General features: G+C 35.3%; 2 protein-coding genes across 2 annotated transcripts; one reads left to right on the top strand and one right to left on the bottom strand.

Moving 5' to 3' along the window:
* The first annotated feature begins 322 nt into the window (after positions 1–322).
* On the top strand, positions 323–3700 carry LOC117316278. Its single transcript, XM_033870816.1, has 5 exons — positions 323–538; positions 1305–1462; positions 1952–2028; positions 3151–3536; positions 3650–3700. The coding sequence occupies exons 1-5, from the start codon at positions 323–325 to the stop codon at positions 3698–3700; spliced, it is 888 nt and encodes a 295-aa protein (XP_033726707.1).
* A 6341-nt stretch (positions 3701–10041) lies between these two features.
* LOC117317043 (cholecystokinin receptor type A-like) lies at positions 10042–12039 on the bottom strand. The gene has a single exon (XM_033871827.1). The coding sequence runs from the start codon at positions 11386–11388 to the stop codon at positions 10147–10149; it is 1242 nt and encodes a 413-aa protein (XP_033727718.1). The 5' UTR covers positions 11389–12039; the 3' UTR covers positions 10042–10146.
* Positions 12040–22805: the final 10766 nt, after the last annotated feature.

Consider the following 22805-nt stretch of genomic DNA (forward strand, 5'->3'; position numbering starts at 1 on the left):
GCGCTGAGAAATTGAGCTACCGGTGTGAAATTGATCTAAACGATGAGAAATTGAGCTAAACGATGAGAAATTGAGCTTAGCGCTGAGAAATTGAGCTTCCGGTGTGAAATTGATCTAAACGATGAGAAATTGATCTAAACAATGAGAAATTGAGCTAAACGATGAGAAATTGATCTAAACGATGAGTAATTGTGGGATCGCCAGATTTTGATTGACAGGTCAGTTCAACCAATCGCGTGACGCGTTACAAATAACTTCGGCGACACATGAAACCGCCGCCATTTTGCCCGTCACTGTCGGACTTTTCTGAAGTGTCACAACAATGGTAAAAAGATGCTGCTGGGGTACCTGTAACACGGACAGCAGGTTCCCCGACCGTCTGGAAGGTGGAGTGACATTTATACCCTTTCCTAAACCCGGCAGGAGTTTGGAAAAATGCAAAGAATGGATAAGACTGTGTGGCAGACCACAATCACAACTGAACGAAGAAATCTTGCGTGAGCGTAGTAAAGCCAAACACCTGTTTGTCTGTTCTAAGGTAATATTGATATTTCAATGTCATATCCTCTTTATATAAATGATAATGTAGTAACTACTTTAGATGACTGCCATGCTCACAGAAATAGGTCGTATGTAGCGTATGCGTACATGTGTGTGTGTGTGTGTGTGTGTGTGTGTGTGTGTGTGTGTGTGTGTGAGGGGGGGATGTACGGTACGATACCATACGAATTGTAAAGTATTTCTACCGAGTGTTTGAACATGTTTAGCACAGTGCATGTTTCTATAAGAAAAAAATCAGCCACAGGGACATGCGTACGCTTGAATCACAAGGACATGTCTAGTCCTTATATACAGCATAGGTAATTCTGACTATTTTTTAATATTAGCTGTTGTTTACATTTTATGACTGTATATATATCCTATTTAAAGATTTATTTTAAAGGCTAAAGCAGTTCAGCTCTATGATTTAATAACAACTAACTCTGGCATGAATTCATTTCAATAACAGAAATATTTGTCAGACATACCGGCACTTGTCCAATCTATAGATCTATCAAAATGAATTACTTTTAGATGGATATGACACCTGAGACAGCATACATGTATTTAAAAATCAACAACCAGTAAATGAAATAAAATCCCTCTCTGCATGCACCTTACACATATAGTACCACAAAAATATAACTATTTATTATAATATATTATACTATTTTAATAAAATGACTTTTACCCGTGCCTTTACTGGGAATCAAATTTTGTATTTTTTTTTTTTCATTTACAGTATCTTCATTTTCTTATTGTAGCATTTTGTTGATGGGAAGCCATCCGATTTGTATCCAAATCCAAGGTCTGCACTTCCCAATGACAGGATAACACCAAGCAGAAAGAGACCAATGCCAAGACCTGATTTGACAAAAAGTACCAAACGAAAAATTCTGGATATCGTGGATGAAAACGATAAGTTAGTAATGTTGATTATTTCTATTTAAAAAAAAAATTAAAACACATACATTTATAAACATAGTTATTTCTACATTCTTTTGTATCAAAACAATTATACAGATCAGGCCTTTATTGATAAAATTGTTTGTTTTGTTTTTTTTCAAACCTGAGCTATGTTTTTTTCAATGGGTAGGTAAAAAAAAATTTTGTATATGGTTCAGGGCCCACATGAGGCATTTTGGCAGGTAGTGTTAAAACACAATATTTGAATTTCACCTTAGTCTGGGTGGGAAAATGGAACAAACCTGGCACATCCTCAAATGAACCTAGCTGTTAGTTAATAGGACATGGTACATATATAACAAAATCAAAATATTGACACTTCCACACACTTTGGAGACACTCTGGACAAGGTGATTCATTTTAATATGTTGCTATGAATTCAACACAATATGTAACTCCAAATAAAAACAAATACTTGTATTTAATATCTTTATTTTGATTACAGCATCGAAATGGAGAGCATTGTGGTGCCATCTGAAGTGCAATTAGACATGCAGAAAGATGACAATTTGCTTATGAAAGGTAACTGTTTACAATACCCCATATTTTACTTTGCAAAATAGGGTTTGAAATGGTCAACATAAAAATGGGTCAGTTTTTCCACCAGAGTTTTCATGGTTTCCTTATGTGGAAGGATTCTGTCAATGTTGAAGTCCTGTTTTGTGTAAGTTACAAAGTCACAAAATTGGGCACCTGTGACCAAAAGCTGCCCTTGCACTTGGAACCAGTGCATATGCATATTAGATAATTCATATTTCCCTCCATTTTTTTCTAAGAAGAATGTGTTGCTGTTGGTACATGCATCTTCAATTGTCATGTCTCTCACAGAATATGGGCACTTGATTTCAACTAATCCAGTAACCATTTTGTCACAGACAATTGCATCTGGGGTAGCTCCTATAAAGGGTAGCTTGGGGTTTATCACAAGGCCAATATCATGGATATGGTTGCCACTTTGTTTGATGTACATTTGTTTGGCTATTAGTTCATTTGCCTTTCCATAAGATGTTGGAGCTGATGTAAAACTTCGCTCCTGAAAAGTGCTCATGAAAGCATCATTTATATTTTTTTTCGAAGCATTATCCTACCAAAGTTTGATGCAGTGATTCTTTTCTTTCTCTCTGTGAACCACAGTTGTGTATCTGACTGAGAGCGAGTTGCCTTTTCAATATCCTGTGCCTCTGTTTGGGTTAATGATACATCCCCCCATTCTGGTGTTGGTGCTGGTACATCAATACAGCTGGGTAGCTCCTTAGGAAATGCTATATCTCCACATTTGTCAGAATTTACCTCCCTTGGTTGAGTGACAGGTTGTATAAGGGGAGCCTGAAATTATAAGGGAAGTCTGCCTGATATTATACAAACTAAAATTAATGTGATCATCACAACACAAATATGTTAAATTGAATAATAAATTAATAATATTATGGATGATATAAGTATTTCATTGAAATAAGAGAAGATACACTGTAATTAAATCAATAATTTAAAGAAAATACTTTTGATTTTTGTCGTTTGATGTATATTATCCTCTCTTATCTTTGATTGAACAGTTGTTATCTGTGTAATATTTGCTATATGTACATAGCAAAAATTGCTATTAGTTTGTGTTTGTATTTTAAACAGATATTTCCTATTTTTCAGAAACACAACCTTTAGACCTACTGGCTCTGGCTGCTGAAAACAGAAGATTAGACCAGGAGCATGCCAAACTTATATCAAACAACGCACGTTTAAGTGAAGGTTATTCTAAAATGATACTTCAATATGAACAGTTATGTCGAAAGACAACTTCCCATGAGGTACAGGGGGATTACAAGGCCATGTTCAGCTGTAATAATTTGAAACCATCAGATTACCAGTACTACACCGGATTTTCCAGTGACAGATTTCACAATTTGGTCAAGTTTTTTATCCCATCAGAAGAAGAGCCATTTACATTTACAAAAACAGTGAGTGGAACAAAAAATATTTCTTTGGAAGACCAGCTTCTTCTTGTGCTGATGAAGTTACGACAAAATTTTGATTTTGTACATTTCAGTAACCTATTCATGTTTTCTTCTCAGGCTTGCAGCACAATATTTTCCCATTGGATTAATTACATGTTTTTCAAACTTGGTTCACTTGTGATTTTGCCCAAAAGAGAGGAGATAGTGAGGAATATGCCATCGAAGTACAAAGAGGATTTTCCTGACACGATTGTTATCAATGATGGAACAGAACTCAAAATTCAAAAACCAAGTGCATTAAATCGACAGAGTCAGTGCTACTCGGACTATAAATCCTGTACTACCTTGAAAGCTCTAGTTGGTGTTGATCCCAGAGGATCGGTTATCTTTGCCTCAATGCTTTTTTCTGGATCTATTTCGGATAAAGTTTTAACCAAAGAAAGTGGTTTTCTTAACCTTCTGACAGACCTCATTGAGCAACAGAAAATAAACAGAGGGGATGGTATCATGGCTGACAAGGGTTTCCTTATTGAGGATGAACTGAAGAAACTTGGACTCAAGTTAAATATTCCACCATTTGCTTCAAGTGGAGCACAGATGAAGCCAGGGGATGTTTCAAAAACTATAAAAATTGCAAAACACAGAGTTCATGTGGAAAGAGCTATTGCACGTATCAAGCAATTTAAAATTTTGTCTGACAAAATAAGCCTATCTTTATTTGGCTGTATAAACCAAGTTTGGTTAGTTTGTAGTTTGTTGACAAACTTCATGCCATATTTAATACAAGACTGATCTTTTTTGTATTGTGCCTTGTTCCATTGATACCTCTTTTAGTATACAGTCTAAAATATTTCATGTATTTTATGTTATGCATGGGATATATTGGTTTGGTTTATTTTATTTTACCTAATACAGCCAGGGTCATTTAAGAATGAGCTGGAGTACCCAGAGGAAAACGACCGACATTCCATCCTAAGGTCACTTCCAGGCAGTTGCCACAGGGTTTCGAACTTGCAACCCAGAGGTGAAGGGCCAGTGATAAAATGTCATGATCAGGACACCTTAACCCCTTGGCTTCCACGGCCCATTATGCATGTGAAAGATATTTGGTATGATGTTTAAAATCCCTAGAAAATCAAGTGTTTAACCTTATAAATAATAGTTATAAAACAATTACATTTGAATATCATGCAGCATACATACATGATAGCTTAGAGCTGAACCGATGAACTGGGGGCCTAATGGGGTATTAACTGTACTTGTGTCACTTCCATTTTCCACCAAGTATGAAATGGGGCTGTTGCTGAGACTCTTTAAATGAGCAATATCGGATGTCGTCAGGGGCATTTTCCTGCAATGTTAATATATGTGATAAATGATATTTAGGTTGAATTCTCTTAACTGTATATTCACATGTTAAACTTCTGCAGTTTAATTGATGAAATTGAAATATGTACATGAATGTATAAACAACAAAATTAACCAATTTGTCAATCAAAACCTCAAAGGAAGTTCCACTACACTCTGTGTGTTACAAATAAATTAAACGATATATTGAATGGTGCGACTCATCCTACCAAAGGAATATGTATCTCAAAGAGTATCATACTATGTATACCTATTGTCAACAAAAGAGGCAATAACTGGTTTCCTTTTCCGATTCATATTGAGTGGTCTGGATATGACCATCTGCGACACAGGCTCTGGCTTTATTTTATGTCCTCTCGGTTTATCCCACTGCTGTGGTAAACTTGTTGATGAAGGCTGAGAGGGAACTTCTTTCAATCCAGCGATTTTCCACTCCTCAATTATAACTATCACAGCAAGAATGTGTGCACACTGTCCAGATATTCTGTAAATTTTGGTTTTCAATTATTGATCTCTTGCAAACATATCGATGGCAATTGCAGTTGATTGTATTAATATTGACTTTTAAATACATTTCGGTATATACAATAAGGACTGCAAATAAAGAAGGTAAGATCTAAACAAAGATTTAAATGCTGTTATAAAAATGTACAGTAATTAAATTAGTTTAAAAAAAAAAACCAACATTGATCAGATAAATCGATTTGTAATTTGAATCAAATTTTTATTTTAAAATTACCTTTAATTTAGTGCCATAATTATTGAGTTACTGAAGTACGTCCACACATATATATATATACATACCATTGTTTAATGTTTAAAAATCAGTTTAACAGCTGCATGCATGTTAATATCAGGAACATCAAAATCCGTAAAAAAAATCAACTGCTGGAAATGAAAATTTTACTTGTAGAAAATGTAATGTTGTTTCTGATAGGTAAAAGGAATAATCTTGGTTGTGTAGATGGACTGGACTGGGATGATCAGGATTAATTACCAGGTAGCTCAGTCATTAGTGTGTCTGGTAATTATAAGAGTACCGGCTGTCCCAGGTTTGAATCTGTTTTCATTTGATATCTAATTAGGCTGTCGTAGGATGTTAAAAACCTGATAGCCATACATATTGTAGTCGCTATCATGATATGTGTAATGTAGCCTATTTAGGGCCTATACATCGGTACAATATGTTTTGACATATTCCATCATTGCTTTTAAATCATTTCATTTTAAACGATATGCATGCACCATTGCAACACGAATTTAATTTTATGATTTAAAAAGAAATATTTTGTGCAAGGACCCCATAACTTGTTTTAACAGCTTTGGCTTCCATTGGATATTGTAGTGAAAATCCAGGGAGAGCGAGCTGTTTTCTCAACAATATTTTGAAACTTTTTTTCTACTTTGATAGATCTACTGATAGGCCTAATTTGGTTACATTGTTACAGTACTAGTCATCACATCAACTCTACTGTCAATAAGGCAAACAGAACATTCCCTTCTGGAATCAATTTATCTACTTTGTTGATATCGATCTGTGATATATATTAATATGTGATGTGTACTAAACTGTAGGCCTAATTATTCTGAATTTTAATGTCTGTATTCATGTTGTTTTCACAATTTTTAATTAAAATGATTTTTTCTTAATTTACACTTAATATTGTTCTATTTTCACTGGATCAGAATGGGAGATGCAGTGCCATTTCTATTGCATTTGTGACTCCACTAACGTCATGCATATTTCTTTTTGCCTTTCGTATGCATTCAACGTAACCTTGCACACATAGGCTAACATGTTAGGCCTAATTGATCACACACTATACATGCACTCAAACAAAATACAAAAAGAAATAAAAACAAACAAACAACAAACAAATCAGAACATCTTAACTAGTTTATTATTCCTACCCAGCTTTACAGCTGCAATGCGCATCTGTGATCTTCCGTTGATCGAGGTCTATATTGATGACAGTTGAGTGAGGGTCCTCCGACTTCCTCTGGCTGCGGTAAACCCGGGCCGATATACACGCATTTCTGCTGCTTTCGCCGCTAATTGTTACACATTTGATGTAGCTACCTCTTGAAAAGAAATGGCCTTTTGTTTCTGTCGCAAGGTAGGAGTATAAGGCAGGTATGCCGCAGAAACGTCGTCGGGTATGTCGCCGAAAGCGGTCTTGCCCGCCATATTTGTTTACGTTTGATGACGGGCCTTTCTTACTTGACAACCTTCGTTAAGGTGGGCGTGGTTAACTTTGATCTGGCGATCCCACAATTGAGCTAAGCACTGATAAACTGAGCTAAGCACAATTTCTTAACGTTGATAACAAAGTTCAAAGGAAACGAGTTTCCGTTGAATGAATAAAAATCCTCGAAACGATTTGCTGTACTGTATACTATACACAATTTCAAGTTCATCCGAGTGTCTCGGTGAGTTCTCGTTCATTCTAATAGCTTCCATTTTGCACACATATATATACTTAAGCAGTTCAAATGCTAATAATTTGAGTTGAACTGTACATTTTTATCAATTACGAACCTTTTGTGGGGTTGATAAACATAAAACGGTCTTAGTTTGTTATATATGTAGGATTTTGTTTAAGGATGCAATTGCGTCATACTTATCTTGATTGCGGGAATGCTTACATTGGGATATTTTGACTTTGCGATCATGACATCAAAAACTTGACACCAGGTCAGGGTATAACAGCACCCGTACGTTCTGACAAATCATGCTCTGCCGGCCGATTTTACAGCCGGATGTAAAGACTGCAAGAAAGGGCAAAAGGGTATCTTAGTTAGGGCCCTTTGAGGAACTATGTTAGGGCTCTCTAGGGTATAAAGTTAGTGTTTATAAGGTTAATAAGTAAGGGGTAAGGGCCATCTAGGGTACTAAGGTCCAAATATATCTTAGTTCCTTCTTGGGTACTAAGTTAGGGCCCAAAGATGTCTTAGTTTGAGCCTACCTCAGTCATGACCGTAAGATTGAAAAATAAATGTGTATGTCTTCAATTAATCACTATTTTAAGTATGATAAAACAAAACAAAAATAAAATACAAAGATATTTAAAAAAAAACTTTTAAACCAAAAAAAAAAGGGAAAGAAAACCAAAACCCTGTGCAAATCCGACAAGCTATCATACTTTACACATTTAACCTTTAATTGAATTAAATTTTAAAGTCTTTTCTAACAAAAAAAAAATAGATAAAAATTACTCGAATTATTTATAGTAAGTAAGTAATAAACCAAATTTTATATAGTTATTAAAAGTGCGACAATGTCATGAAATCCTTTAAACAATTTACCTATTGTCTAGGATGTTTTTTAGTGTGGTTTAAAATCAAAATACCAGGTTACAACCCAAAGATATACTAAAGCAATGTGGAAATATTAAATAGTTTATGAATTAGAATTATGTGGATTTATTACACTCATAATTGTAATTTACAATATTTCCTCATAAAAACATCGTCTGTATATAATGATAAGACTAAATCTTGTGTAATGGAAAAAACTTCCATTTCCCTTTACTATTGAGCGAGAAATTGCGATTTTCGTTTGTTGATAATTGGTAGGCCATTGTTACCGTTGCGATGATAATGAGTTTCTGGAAAACAATTGTCAATATTTGCCAAATTACGACTATGACAGTAAACACAAACACGTAAGATATTTTTTAATTCATTTATTCATCCAGACAGTCATATCCCTATAAAGTGGACTCAACATGTTTATTTGAATGTCGTAAAGCAAGCGACTTTAATAAAGGCATAAAATAATATATATGAGTTATCTCAACTTATAAAAACAAATATTCAGAAGACATCTCGAACTATGGAAACAACGTCATTGTTTTAAAGCTATATCGAATTATTTTAACAAAATCATCCAAACCGAAGTAATCTCGAACTATATACCAAGTTTGATATTCCGGAAATACAAAATATACTATTATTCAAAAAGTAGCGTTGAATCAAATTTATCTCGAATTGTTATAGCAATGTTAGAAATTTAAGCAATAACACTATTCAGTATGTTTACTATTATTCCGGAATACTTTATATCATTTTTACTATAATGATATACCAGAATTAACACGGAATTATTTAAGCTGAGTGATATATATTTGAATAATCTGGATTTACCAGATGTACAATATACCGGTTTACTTTTCAGAAATCCTGATATTTTGAAGTTATATCAGATTAGAATAATAATAACAATGCTATTAACAATGATATTCTTGAGTTTTATCAAATTGTCTAAAATATTAATTGTGTAATGATAAAACAATAAATATAATAATTCTGTTTTTTTTATTAAACAATTATACCAAAACAAAATTATCTCAAGTTATTCAGAGAAAGCAATATATACATGATTTTTTCTGGATTTATCTTAGATACAATAATATACAGCAATTATTTCGATTTATTAAAACAAAAGTAATTACTGCAGGTACCTTTGTCTCGAATCATAAGAATACAATAATATACTGGGTTTATCTCGAATTATTTTCAAACACATTAATATAGCAATGTTTTAGTATGATGAAAACGGAGTAAAATGATAGCATTTGAAAGCCAATAATTCCTTCCAAAAATTAAATGTCTAAAATGTGCACTACATCTAAACTAGATAATCAGTATGCAACATTTTTTCGTAAATATCAAAATACTTAATGTTTCAGAAGATTTTTTTTTTTTGTTAATCTCACATCACTTCTGATACAGTATTTGTATAGATAATCCACGAATGTTTGTCTTAGATTGACTTCAGTGCGAAGACCCAAACAATAGAAATGAATATCAATGGGTTGGATGGACGCCTTCTGTGAAGTATAATTACTTCTTATTTGAAACACGTGATAGCTATGGCGAAAGCGATATATACTGTCCTAATATCGACTGTACGATTTTCACCCATTTGCACCTGTTTTCATCCCACTTCATCAAGATAGAAAATCTGTGAATGTTTATGCATTTCTTGTTAAGCATCTTATGCGATGGCTTCAATTTTCCGCAAAAATCACAAAGCACATGTTCTCGATCACTTTGTTCAATAAAAGAAGCAAAATATTTTGTAGATGCCGTTTATTGACATGGCGGATAACTGAAGATTTTTTATCAGTTAAAAATTGACCCACATTTGCATTTTGCAATCTTTTTAAGGAGAAGACAAACCTCAGACCGGAAGCGGATGTCGAGGACGGCATATATGATGGGGTTCGCCATATTGTTTATGAAGTAAGTTCGGAGAAAGAAGTTGTACACGATATTTTGGGTATCCGTGATCTCCCACCAAAAGCTTTCGTCTACAGCGTCAAGGATCAACAAGACAAGATGTGGCAGAAACGAGATCACGAAAACCAGAGTGATCAGAAAAAGCATGCACGTGATTTTCAAAGATCGACGCTGTTTTCCGGGAGAGACTTACACTCCGACGATATAACGACATTCGTGATCTAAAACTTCCGGTCTGCTTCATACTTGAACGCCCCAATGTTTCTTCGTCATCGCTGGTAGACATATTGTGAAGACGAACTTCCTGGAAGATCATTCGCTTGCTTTCTCTCGAGTTTTTCTTCTGTTGACACTTTGACGCGTGGCTTACAAATGAGGTCTGTGTCGTCTTGGTTCTAAATACTGCATCTTCGTCATCGGACAAATCTATCTCGAGTTGCTCCCCTTGTTTAACGTCTTCGCCATTATTCGGTATAGCGTTCGTGTCGCTTGTTTTGTGATATCTTACGGATTTGACTCTGAGACTAGGGTTTTCGGATTCAGACAAAACGCACTGTGTTGTTTGGGGTGAACTGCTTCCACAAAATTTCCATTGGCTGTTCCGTCCATTTGAATCTTCCCTCTGGAATGATCCTTGGCGCCATACTTTTAGACCGACAAGCATATACAGAACACTAAGAATTAATGTACAGCTTATGAAGATGATAAACAAGAATCCATTATATAACATAGGCCAAATTGTTTCTGTATAAGTATCAGCGATAAAGCATTCAACACCACGGACATGAGTTCCCGGAAGTTCTATAGTTGAGTGCCCATATAGAAAGATGTTTGGCGTCGAGCAGATTGCAGCCAAAACAATTGCAAGCGCACTTGCTGTTTTGGTCCCGATGTCTGATATTTGCTTCTTGAAGGGTTTACAAATTTTACGGTACCTATCAATGGCAATCAACACCAGGATGTAAATCGAACAGAGAAGAGATAAAGCCATAACATAACTAAGTGTTTTGCACGCCATGACGTTATAGAATGTGTAAGCATACGTCATGTCAAGTATGTGATAAGGCATTCCAAAAAGACATGTCAGTGTATCGAGAATGGCCAGGCACAGAATGAAGGTACGCGAGCTTGACCGCCGGAAACGGAAAGTGTACACGTAAAGAACGACTAGGTTCCCAATAAGTCCTGAAACCATAAGAAAAACGATATACACAATGATTGGCGTAAGAACGTTTTGCTCATATCTATTGGCAGCCTCCAGTAGAGCATCATTACGAGCTTCGATCCCATCATTAAGTCTTGGTTGAGTGATGTCAGCCATCTTGTAGGGTAGGAACCAAATGCAGATTTTAATTTTTTTTTTTTAAATCAGCAACATCAACTAAAACGATGTCCTTTATTCTGTTGCAGCTGTATGCACTGTTGAATTATGTTGATATTTTCAATTGTTAGAAGGATCTGATTGGTCTCCTTAATTCCGTTAACTATAGTGATCGATTCTGTTCGTAGGTGACCTCTACTGTTGCAGGTGGTTGGCAGTGCGTAATCTTTGTGTTTCCAAACTTCAGACTTCAAAGCATAACGAAAGTCTACTGAAAAGGTTTGTTTTCGTTTTTCACTTGATCAGTCGTTAACCTACATGTACTCCACCGGGAAACTTCCAAGAAAGCAATTCGCCCTATCAAACTGAAAGCACCGCTGCTGTCGCATGCTTTTCATTAACAAAAACCTGCAGCTTGTCAGTAACAGCCAGACATGCCTATGTTCAGAGACATACTGGTTATTTCATTAACAGCACGTGAGGTAAGCGTGACTGTGTATACTTCTACTTAAGATATCAATTGATATAGCACCATTGTTTTCATCAGAACAACACGTGCAAATTTCCGCTAAGGACGTAAATTCATTCGCCGGATGTCCGTTTTAGACTTTTTAAACTAGATGTATCTTCGATTGCGAGTACGCCCAGTCCCATTTGTATATGCACATAACCTACATGAACGAAATAGACATCTTTAGATCTATGTATGTATATACACTTAATGTACTGGCCATTGTTTACATCCGATTTTTGTTGACTTGGAACGCCTTCCGCAAAAACCGGAATATTAAATAGGGTTGCAATTAAAGGAGAATATTTGTGTACCAAATGACATTAAAATATATACAGAATGTATGTTTATGGTATTATGCATGCAAACAGATCTGAGACGACTTTGCCGAAAAACCCTCTAAAACCTAGACTTGTGTTCATCTTTGTAGACAAGCACATGCAGTGCTAAAGACAGGTACATATAATTGTAGATCTGTAGTAAGAAATTAGATGTAGCTAATTTCAGCAGTAAAATAACAATCATTAACATTCGGCAATATATTCACTAATGTTAGAAAAAAATATTTATCTGAATTTTTATGAAATTCTGTCGACTTTTGATCTTTGTCTTGCGTCGATTTCAGTAATTTATTTTTTTAAAGTTACGAAAAAAAAAGAAAAAAAATATATAGGAGCTTTAGCTTTAGTGAAAAGCTGCCGATTAATATGTAGAATATTATAATTTATTACAAGTCATAATGAGTAAATTTATTATTTTCAAAGCAATAAATTGAAAGAAATCTACATTTGTTTTAGTTTTTTAACGATGACAAAGACAACGGCAAACTACTTATTGTGCGTAATCATTTCCGGAACCTCGTGAAGCGGCCTTCATGCATTAGCCAATCAAAACGCTTGAAACCAATTGATTAAAAGATTATCCCGGTCAAAGGTCACAGTGTCCACCAATCAAACGCATTAACTGAAGGTTCTTCACCAGTGATAATGATTATTTTATTCATTGGGAGATTAATAACACCCACCAGTGGTATAACACGTCAAAACAGTTCGGCAACCATCGCGGAACTGCTACTGCACGACCCAAGGGAGGCAACTCCCGAATTTCACTCATTAGTAATATTTATATATAAAAAAAAAAAAAATAATTTAAAGAAATATGTTTTTTCGACGTTTCCAGTTTTCATAAAACTTTCCGGCAATTAGATTTTGTAAAATGTTTGCATATTTTATCGAGGCACTTGCACTCATAGCATTGGTTACTCAAAATATTTTTTTTAATGAAAATAGCGAAAACGACTAATTCCACCGAAAACATACAGACAATTTTGATTGATGAAATTCAATTTTAAAAATCTTTTAGTATTACATGTACAATTGACATCCGAAAATGCAATAGTTTTGCAAAATACATCAAAATGTAAATTTACTTAACACAAAATGGCTGTCAAACGGACCTCCCAATCTGTCCTGTCTTTGCGCCAGACTACGAAATTCCGCAAAGGCTTAAGGTTCAGTACTGTTTTAATTTCCCAGATGTGAAGTGTGTGTGAAGTATTTTGTCTGAACTAAACACGCTCTATCTATTGTAACTTTTCGCCTTTAAAGGTTAGAAAACAAAATCAATCTACTGCTTCTTTCACAAAATTTCGAATTTTATTTTTTTCATTTTGTTTTTCTTTCTGTGCATGATTTCCTTATTGGCATCACCTTGACACCAATATTCATATGACCTTGTCTGTTACGAGGACGTTAAACCACGTAGTAATTGTACCTTTACTATGATGGCTGATAACGGCCGTCTTGTGTCGCCGTGTCGCCGTGTTGTCGAATTGTCGTCTTGTCACTGTTTCGCGGTATCAAACCGCGACAGCCCGAGTTTTAATCGTCTTGTTACGTTTTGGACAAGGCAACAAGACGCCATTTTGAACACGCTTATCATCGCGTATCCATCCATCATACTTTACCGACTTTTCACCTCCGCATGGTCTACTTAATATTGTTGGTCTGCCGTCGATCTCAACCAATCAGATGCAATGACTAGACATGGACTCGGAACAGGACCTCCGAACTAAAGACGACGCTCTTACCAATAGAGCTACATGTACGTATACGTTTGTCGACGATCCCTTATTCGTGTCGGTTTGTGTTTCTCGGGAAGCTGAGAAATGGGCCGGTCTATGCCGTGGTTATGTCTTTAGCACGACGCTTTACCCCCATTTCTCTGGATGGCTTGCGACGAGCCTATGTCGTTCAGTGAGGTAGTCACCAACTACTACATAGAAAACCCTGCCTCAAAGTGACCTTAGTAGTCCACATGGCGATACGCACAACAAATAAGTAATCAACAAAACTAAAACTATGATAAATAATGATATGTTTAAATCAAATCATAATTATTGTTGATATAAACTTCTCCATTAATTTGTATTATATGGAGCTATGCATACAGTACGTGACAGCTATGGCGTTCATACGTTACTTTATCAGGATATTACTAATATGAAAAAAGATTAGTCAGTAACTAGCAATGCGTTTTCTAGTATGTTATATAGCTAGTATATGGCTTCCGTAGGCAGGAACAGCTGATTGTACATGTATGTCCTTGCTTGGCTACGGACAGAGTTATTGCCCCTTAACTTCTACTGAGATCCCTTTTAAGGCCTCAAACAACTTATCATCTTACTGTATGTTAATACGATTGACTCCATCCCTTCTCAATCGTTCTTTTGAAGTTCAAATGAAGGGAAATTTATATCAAATTAAAGTTTATAATTTACGCTACCTGACTAATGATTTTATTGGGTTTTGGCATAGACAATAACCTTCATATTTACAGTTGACGAGGGCGGGGTCCGCATTTTTGCAACCGAAATATACATTATGACCTTGATAATGGCATATGGGACGGATGAACCCCCACCTGGATTAATTCATGCCTTTTGCAACTGTAATCCTGTGTCATTCTATTTTTAGTTTTAGTCGAAGTGTATGTTTTTTATTTCAAAATGTTAAGACCTTACTCTTCATTATCGAAGTAGTTATTCCATATGTTAATTACTCACTAGTAAAAAAAATAGTGCTTTATCTAAGAAACGCATTTTCTTTATGGACACGGTTAAAGGGAAACAGCAGATGATTTGCTAATTAGTTGTGGGATACCTTAACTTAAAGCTCAACTACAGCTGATGATGTCAAGAATTTATAACACTAAAGCTTAACGACGGCGGTATTGATATATCTTAAATTTCAGCATTTATCATGTACAGATGTGAATTGCATACGACTTGATCCCCTGATGTGGTATTTGGTATAAAATTATTGTTTATCATCTTATTATCAATTTCACAAAAAGGGCTTACTATTTAACCATAAATCATGGAACACCGTCACTAACTTATGAGTGAAACTTGTGAATATTGTAAAAAAAAAATGCTAGGGACAAAAGTCGGGGATATCCAGAAGGAAATTTAGATTTTTTTTTATCATTTCCGTGATCCTAACTACCATTTTAAAGACTCTAGTAAGTCTCGACCATAGAACAGAATCTAGAGCCTTCATCAAGAGACGATTCGGGTTTTTTTAACGTCCTATTAACAGCCAGGGTCATTTGAGGACGTGCCAGGTTTTGGAGGTGGAGGAAAGCCGGAGTACCCGGAGAAAAACCACCGCCCTACGGTCAGTACCTGGCAACTGCCCCACGTAGGTTTCGAACTCGCAACCCAGAAATGGAGGCGAAAAACACTAATCTGACGGTCAAAGGGGAGACGTATCAACAGAGACATTAGGTAGTAGAACTTTTATTTATTTATTTATTTATTTTATCATTTATTTATTTATTTCATTTATTTATTTTATTTATTTTTATTTTTTGAAAGAATATAAATATGAGATCCAACGTTTTAGTTGCCTTAACGATCATGCAATGGGAGCGGCAGGTACGATTCTTATGTCCTTAGGGAGAAGAAAGTTGTTTTGAAAAATGAGTATTCTCAACAAGTGGAAACAAACGCTAAACTCAAAATTATACCAAAAAGGAGTTCAGGTCTTTTAGTGACTATTGCCAACAAAATAGGTTTTGTTAATGTAAGAGGTATACCTAACAAATTAAATTGTATTAAACATTATTTCTTAAATACTTAACAGTCCCTTTGACATAAATATTCCGTTTTTAAATCATTCGCTGTCTCTATTCGTTCGATATAATTGTAGAAATTCCGTTTTATGTCAACTTCCCGTCCGGCTTCGTTTCGTAACAAGCGCCAATAAGCGGAAATAAATTGATACAGTGGCAGGCAACGCAATCTGCTTCATCGCGTTAATGACACTTAAGAATCACGTTAGGAATACCACAATATTTAGTGTATTCATGTTAAAGCGTGGATAAAGTATCACACGGATGTGTCAAGCTACCGTTTGTTAACACGACGAACAATGAGACTTGGTAGTGATGCGGATATTCAGACGGGACCACGGATGTCTTCTTTCCTGTCGACTCACGCATATACATGTACGTCTCGAGATAATTTAAAGTATAAAAATTGTAGTCTAAGTACAGTGCATTATCAGTACAGTGAAATCTAAGTACAGTGATGTCTAAGTACAACGTCGTCTAAGTATAGCGTAGTCTAAGTACAGTGAAGTCTACGTACAGTGTGGTCTAAGTACAGTGTAGTCTAAGTACAGTGTAGTCTAAGTACAGTGTAGTCTAAGTACAGTGTAGTCTAAGTACAGTGTGGTCTAAGTACAGTGTAGTCTAAGTACAGTGTAGTCTAAATACAGTGTGGTCTAAGTACAATGTAGTCTAAGCACAGTGTGGTCTGAGTACAGTGTAGTCTAAGTACAGTGTAGTCTAAGTACAGTGTGGTCTAAGCACAGTGTGGTCTAAGTACAGTGTAGTGTAAGTACAGTGTAGTCTAAGTACAGTGTAGTCTAAGTACAGTGTAGTTTTAGTACAGTGTAGTCTAAGTACAATGTAGTCTAAGTACAGTGTAGTGTAAGTACAGTGTAGTCTAAGTACAGTGTAGTCTAAGTACAGTGTAGTCTAAGTACAGTGTAGTCTAAGTACAGTGTAGTCTAAGTACAGTGTAGTCTAAGTACAGTGTAGTCTAAGTACAGTGTAGTCTAAGTACAGTGTAGTCTAAGTACAGTGTAGTTTTAGTACAGTGTAGTCTAAGTACAGTGTAGTCTAAGTACAGTGTAGTCTAAGTACAGTGTGGTCTAAGTACAGTGCAGTCTGAATACAGTGTAGTTTAAGTACAATGTAGTCTAAATACAGTGTAGTCTAAGTACAGTGTAGTCTAAGTACAGTGTGGTCTAAGTACAGTGTGGTCTAAGTACAGTGTGGTCTAAGTACAGTGTAGTCTAAGTACAGTGTGGTCTAAGTACAGTGTAGTCTAAGTACAGTGTAGTCTAAGTACAGTGTAGTCTAAGTACAGTGTGGTCTAAGTACAGTGTGGTCTAAGTACAGTGTGGTCTAAGTACAGTGTAGTCTAAGTACAGTGCGGTCTAAGTACAGTGTAGTCTAAGTACAGTGTAGTCTAAGTACAGTGCAGTCTGAATACAGTGTAGTTTAAGTACAGTGTGGTCTAAGTACAGTGTAGTCTAAGTACAGTGTAGTCTAAGTACAGTGTAGTCTAAGTACAACGTCGGCCAAGTATAGTGTAGTCTAAGTACAGTGTAGTCTAAGTACAGTGTAGTCTAAGTACAGTTTAAAGTACAGTGTAGTCTAAGTACAGTGTAGTCTAAGTACAGTTTAAAGTACAGTGTAGTCTAAGTACAGTCTAGTCTAAGTACAGTGTGGTCTAAGTACAGTGCAGTCTGAATACAGTGTAGTTTAAGTACAGTGTAGTCTAAGTACAGTGTAGTCTAAGTACAGTGTAGTCTAAGTACAGTGTAGTCTAAGTACAATGTAGTCTAAGTACAATGTAGTCTAAGTACAGTGTAGTCTAAGTACAGTTTAGTCAATGTACAGTGTAGTATAAATACAGTGTAGTCTAAGTACAGTGTATTCTAAGTACAGTGCAGTCTGAATACAGTGTAGTTTAAGTACAATGTAGTCTAAGTACAGTGTAGTCTAATTACAGTGTAGTCTAAGTACAGTGTGGTCTAAGTACAGTGTAGTCTAAGTACAGTGTGGTCTAAGTACATTGTGGTCTAAGTACAGTGTAGTCTAAGAACAGTGTAGTCTAAATACAGTGGGGTCTGAATACAGTGTAGTCTAAATACAGTGGAGTCTGAATACAGTGTAGTCTAAATACAGTGGGGTCTGAATACAGTGTAGTCTAAATACAGTGTAGTCTAAGTACAGTGTAGTCTAAGTACAGTGTAGCCTAAGTACAATGTAGTCTAAGTACAGTGTAGTCTAAGTACAGTGTAGTCTAAGTACAGTGTAGTCTAAGTACAGTGTAGTCTAAATACAGTGTAGTCTAAGTACAGTGTAGTCTAAATACAGTGGGGTCTGAATACAGTGTAGTCTAAATACAGTGGGGTCTGAATACAGTGTAGTCTAAATACAGTGTAGTCTAAATACAGTGTAGTCTAAGTACAGTGTAGTCTAAGTACAGTGTAGTCTAAGTAGAGTGTAGTCTAAGTATAGTGTAGTCTAAGTACAGTGTAGTCTAAGTACAGTGTAGTCTAAGTACAACGTCGTCTAAGTATAGTGTAGTCTAAGTACAGTGTAGTCTAAGTACAGTGTAGTCTAAGTACAGTGTGGTCTAAGTACAACGTCGTCTAAGTATAGTGTAGTCTAAGTACAGTGTAGTCTAAGTACAGTGTAGTCTAAGTACAGTGTGGTCTAAGTACAGTGTGGTCTAAGTACAGTGTAGTCTAAGTACAGTGTGGTCTAAGTACAGTGTAGTCTAAGTACAGTGTAGTCTAAGTACAGTGTGGTCTAAGTACAGTGTGGTCTAAGTACAGTGTAGTCTAAGTACAGTGTAGTCTAAGTACAGTGTGGTCTAAGTACAGTGTAGTCTAAGTACAGTGTGGTCTAAGTACAGCGTATTCTAAGTACAGTATGGTCTAAGTACAGTGTAGTCTAAGTACAGTGAAGTCTAAGTACAATGTAGTCTAAGTACAGTGTGGTCTAAGTACAGTGTGGTCTAAGTACAGTATAGTCTAAGTACAGTGTGGTCTAAGTACAGTGTAGTCTAAGTACAGTGTGGTTTAAGTACAGTGTAGTCAATGTACAGTGTAGTCTAAGTACAGTGTGGTCTAAGTACAGTGTGGTCTAAGTACAGTGTAGTCTTAGTACAGTGTGGTCTAAGTACAGTGTAGTCTAAGTACAGTGTAGTCTAAGTACAGTGTGGTCTAAGTACAGTGTGGTCTAAGTACAGTGTAGTCTAAGTACAGTGTGGTCTAAGTACAGTGTAGTCTAAGTACAGTGTGGTCTAAGTACAGTGTAGTCAATGTACAGTGTAGTCAATGTACTGTGTGGTCTAAGTACAGTGTAGTCTAAGTACAGTATAGTCTAAGTACAGTGTAGTCTAAGTACAATGTAGTCTAAGTACAGTGTAGTCTAAGTACAGTGTAGTCTAAGTACAGTGTAGTCTAAGTACAGTGTAGTCTAAGTACAGTGTGGTCTAAGTACAGTGTGGTATAAGTACAGTGTAGTCTAAGTACAGTGTGGTCTAAGTACAGTGTGGTCTAAGTACAGTGTGGTATAAGTACAGTGTAGTCTAAGTACAGTGTAGTCTAAGTACAGTGTAGTCAATGTACAGTGTAGTCTAAGTACAGTGTAATCTAAGTACAGTGTGGTATAAGTACAGTGTGGTATAAGTACAGTGTGGTATAAGTACAGTGTGGTCTAAGTACAGTGTAGTCTAAGTACAGTGATGTCTAAGTACAGTGTGGTATAAGTACAGTGTAGTCTAAGTACAGTGATGTCTAAGTACAGTGTAGTCTAAGTACAGTGTAGTCTAAGTAGAGTGTAGTCTAAGTACAATGTAGTCTAAGTACAGTGTGGTCTAAGTACAGTGTAGTCTAAGTACAGTGTAATCTAAGTACAGTGTGGTATAAGTACAGTGTGGTATAAGTACAGTGTGGTATAAGTACAGTGTGGTCTAAGTATAGTGTAGTCTAAGTACAGTATAGTCTAAGTACAGTGTAGTCTAGGTACAGTGTAGTCTAAGTACAGTATAGTCTAAGTACAGTGTGGTCTAAGTACAGTGTGGTATAAGTACAGTGTGGTCTAAGTACAGTGTGGTCTAAGTATAGTGTAGTCTAAGTACAGTGTGGTCTAAGTACAGTGTGGTATAAGTACAGTGTGGTCTAAGTAGAGTAGTCTAAATACAGTGTAGTCTAAATACAGTATAGTCTAAGTACAGTGTAATCTAAGTACAGTGTAGTCAAATGCACTGTAGTCTAAGATCAGAGATAGTTTTTACCGATGTCTTATGTTGCCGGTACGCTAATTACACTGTAGTCTAAGTGCAGTATAGTCTATGTGCATTGCAGTGTAGTCAAATTGCAAGAAAAAGTCTTAGTGCAGTATTATCTTAGGACAGTGTAGTCAAATGCAGTGTAACCTAAGTGCAGTAATGTCTAAGTACAATATAGTCAAATTGCAGTGTAGACTAAGTGCAGTGTGGTCTGAGTGCAGTGTAGTCAAATTCACTGTAGTCTAAGATCAGAGATAGTTTTTACCGATGTCTTGTATTGAATTATATACAATTCGACAATTGCTTCATATCGATATAAATGGTTAAATATTTGAATAAAAAGAATAACAAACAATAACTAAACATAGCAAACAAACAAACATCGCGCTCTAAATGTATTTTATAACGGCATTGTTTTAAAACAAGTGAAGTATGCTGCTTAAATCATAAAAAAATAATCATCATCACTAATGAATACACAATAGCTGACGATTTATTTATTTTGCTTAAAGAATGCAGTTAAAATTGTCATTGAGATATAGTAAAGTCTCTGTCTTTTTTCCAGGACATAATTAAAACAAATAGAAAATAGACACACTGAATTAAAGTCCATTCCACAATTTCCGCGAAAAAGTAATTTTTTGCTTCATATTTAATTAAAACAATTAAATATTTAAATAAACAATATAACAAACAATACATAAACCTTTTACAACTTTTGAAGTAGTTTCCTTTCAGTAGATAGTTTTAAATGGTCACATTTTTCCGGTCGAAGGTGTATATTTATTTGGTTTAATTGAAGAAGCACAAATTCTACATCCGAACTGCTACATGGCGTATATAATATTAAATCATTTATAGAATAACTGATATTATGTAAGTTAGAATATATTTATATTGATTCATGTATAGGTATATATATTTTCATTATTTCCTCCATCTTTCGAGAACTCTGTAAAACGAAACATACTCCTGTAGAAAGAAATACTGTGCTTAAGAAAATAATACAAATTAAAACGTTATGCAACACACATTTTTTCCCTCTAAAGTATTGAATTTCACAAAACGTACCATAACTGATACTTCAAGATACTGTTTAAATCATGATAAGATTTTTGGCAATTTAGAAACCAGAGCAAATGATTAATGACGGGTTGTTTTTTTCCTTTAGAGATGCTGCATGGCCGACTGTATGCACACTTAAATCACACTCACGGTATAAATATTTATCTAATTAACACCAATTAATGATCAAGATTCATAAAATAATTTAAAAAAGATCGCAGATATAGAGATTTTTTGGAGGCTGGTATTACTTTGAAGGTTTGTAACTTTTGGTAATGTACTGTTTACTTTGGATCATAATTGCTCTTTCTCGGAGATGTACATGTAACATCTTCAAGAACAAACATTCTTAAAACCCGTTGTTGCTTTTTCTCCTTCTTATTTTAGCATGGGGGATCGTAAATTAAATAGTATACATACGAAGCTGAGATATCAATGTAGTTCTCTTAACTACGACCTATTCCGTATAAACCTTGTGGAAACCCCTAGCTGTTCATGTGGATATATATGTGGAAATGCGCATCACTTTTTCTTTCAATGTAGCCTTTATACTGTTGAGAGAAACGTCCTTGTGCAACACCTGAACAATATGAATTTAGAAATATCTTGTGATTTAGATTTACTTTTATTCGGTAACGAAGATTTATCGTTTGAATGTAATTCAGAAATATTCTTGCATTTCCATCCTTTCATCAAAACTAGCAATAGATTCAAATAATAAAAAGACTGATTTATTCTCTTCCCTTCTTTTCTTCCCTTTCTCCTCACCCTTCTGCTTCTCCTCATCCCTTTCTCTCTCCCTCTCCAACCCTATCTCTCCCATTTTCTCTTTTTCTCCTTCCAAAAAATGGTTTAATAATGTATTTATGTATAATATACCAATTGCATATTCTTCTTTATTTTGCACATTATTAAGGAAAGGGTGATCACATAAGTTGTAATAACCTGTACCTAATCCGTTTGTTAACTTTTTGCAATAAAATATGTTTAAACTAAACTACGAATAGAGCACAATATGATTAAGCATTAGAATGCCTTCTTTGGACAGTTATGGTCCTATACTTCCCACTGGGTTGTAAACAAATTAAATAACGTGCGTTAGTTTCATTGATCAATTTGTTATTTTACTCCGGCAGCACTAATTTTCGTGACGTCAAAATACACTTAATGTAGTGACGTCAAACAAAACAACGTCACTTAGTGATGACGTCAAGATCTGTGTGCTTCATAACACTAGACCGATGCGAATTATAAAGGAATTATGGTCTGATAAGATTCCAATTTGTTTAGTGAAGTTATTTAGCGACAATAAGGAACAAATGGAGACATTCTTTGATGATAATTATATGATGACTAGGTACAATATTAAAATCTTGACAACTGCTAAAATATGATAAAACACTTCTTCATATACTCAGCTGGATATATATCACCTAATCGTCAACACACAACTCACAGATGACT

Source organism: Pecten maximus, chromosome 18 (assembly GCF_902652985.1).
Source record: "Pecten maximus chromosome 18, xPecMax1.1, whole genome shotgun sequence".
NCBI lineage: Eukaryota > Metazoa > Mollusca > Bivalvia > Pectinida > Pectinidae > Pecten > Pecten maximus.

Excerpts from the sequence above, each read along its gene's own strand:
- LOC117316278 (XM_033870816.1), top strand. The coding sequence starts at position 323 with ATGGTAAAAAGATGCTGCTGGGGTACCTGTAACACGGACAGCAGGTTC. Across the intron at positions 539-1,304 it reads ACCTGTTTGTCTGTTCTAAG|CATTTTGTTGATGGGAAGCC; the intron begins GTAATATTGATA and ends TTCTTATTGTAG. Across the intron at positions 1,463-1,951 it reads ATCGTGGATGAAAACGATAA|CATCGAAATGGAGAGCATTG; the intron begins GTTAGTAATGTT and ends TTTTGATTACAG.
- LOC117317043 (XM_033871827.1), bottom strand. The coding sequence starts at position 11,388 with ATGGCTGACATCACTCAACCAAGACTTAATGATGGGATCGAAGCTCGT.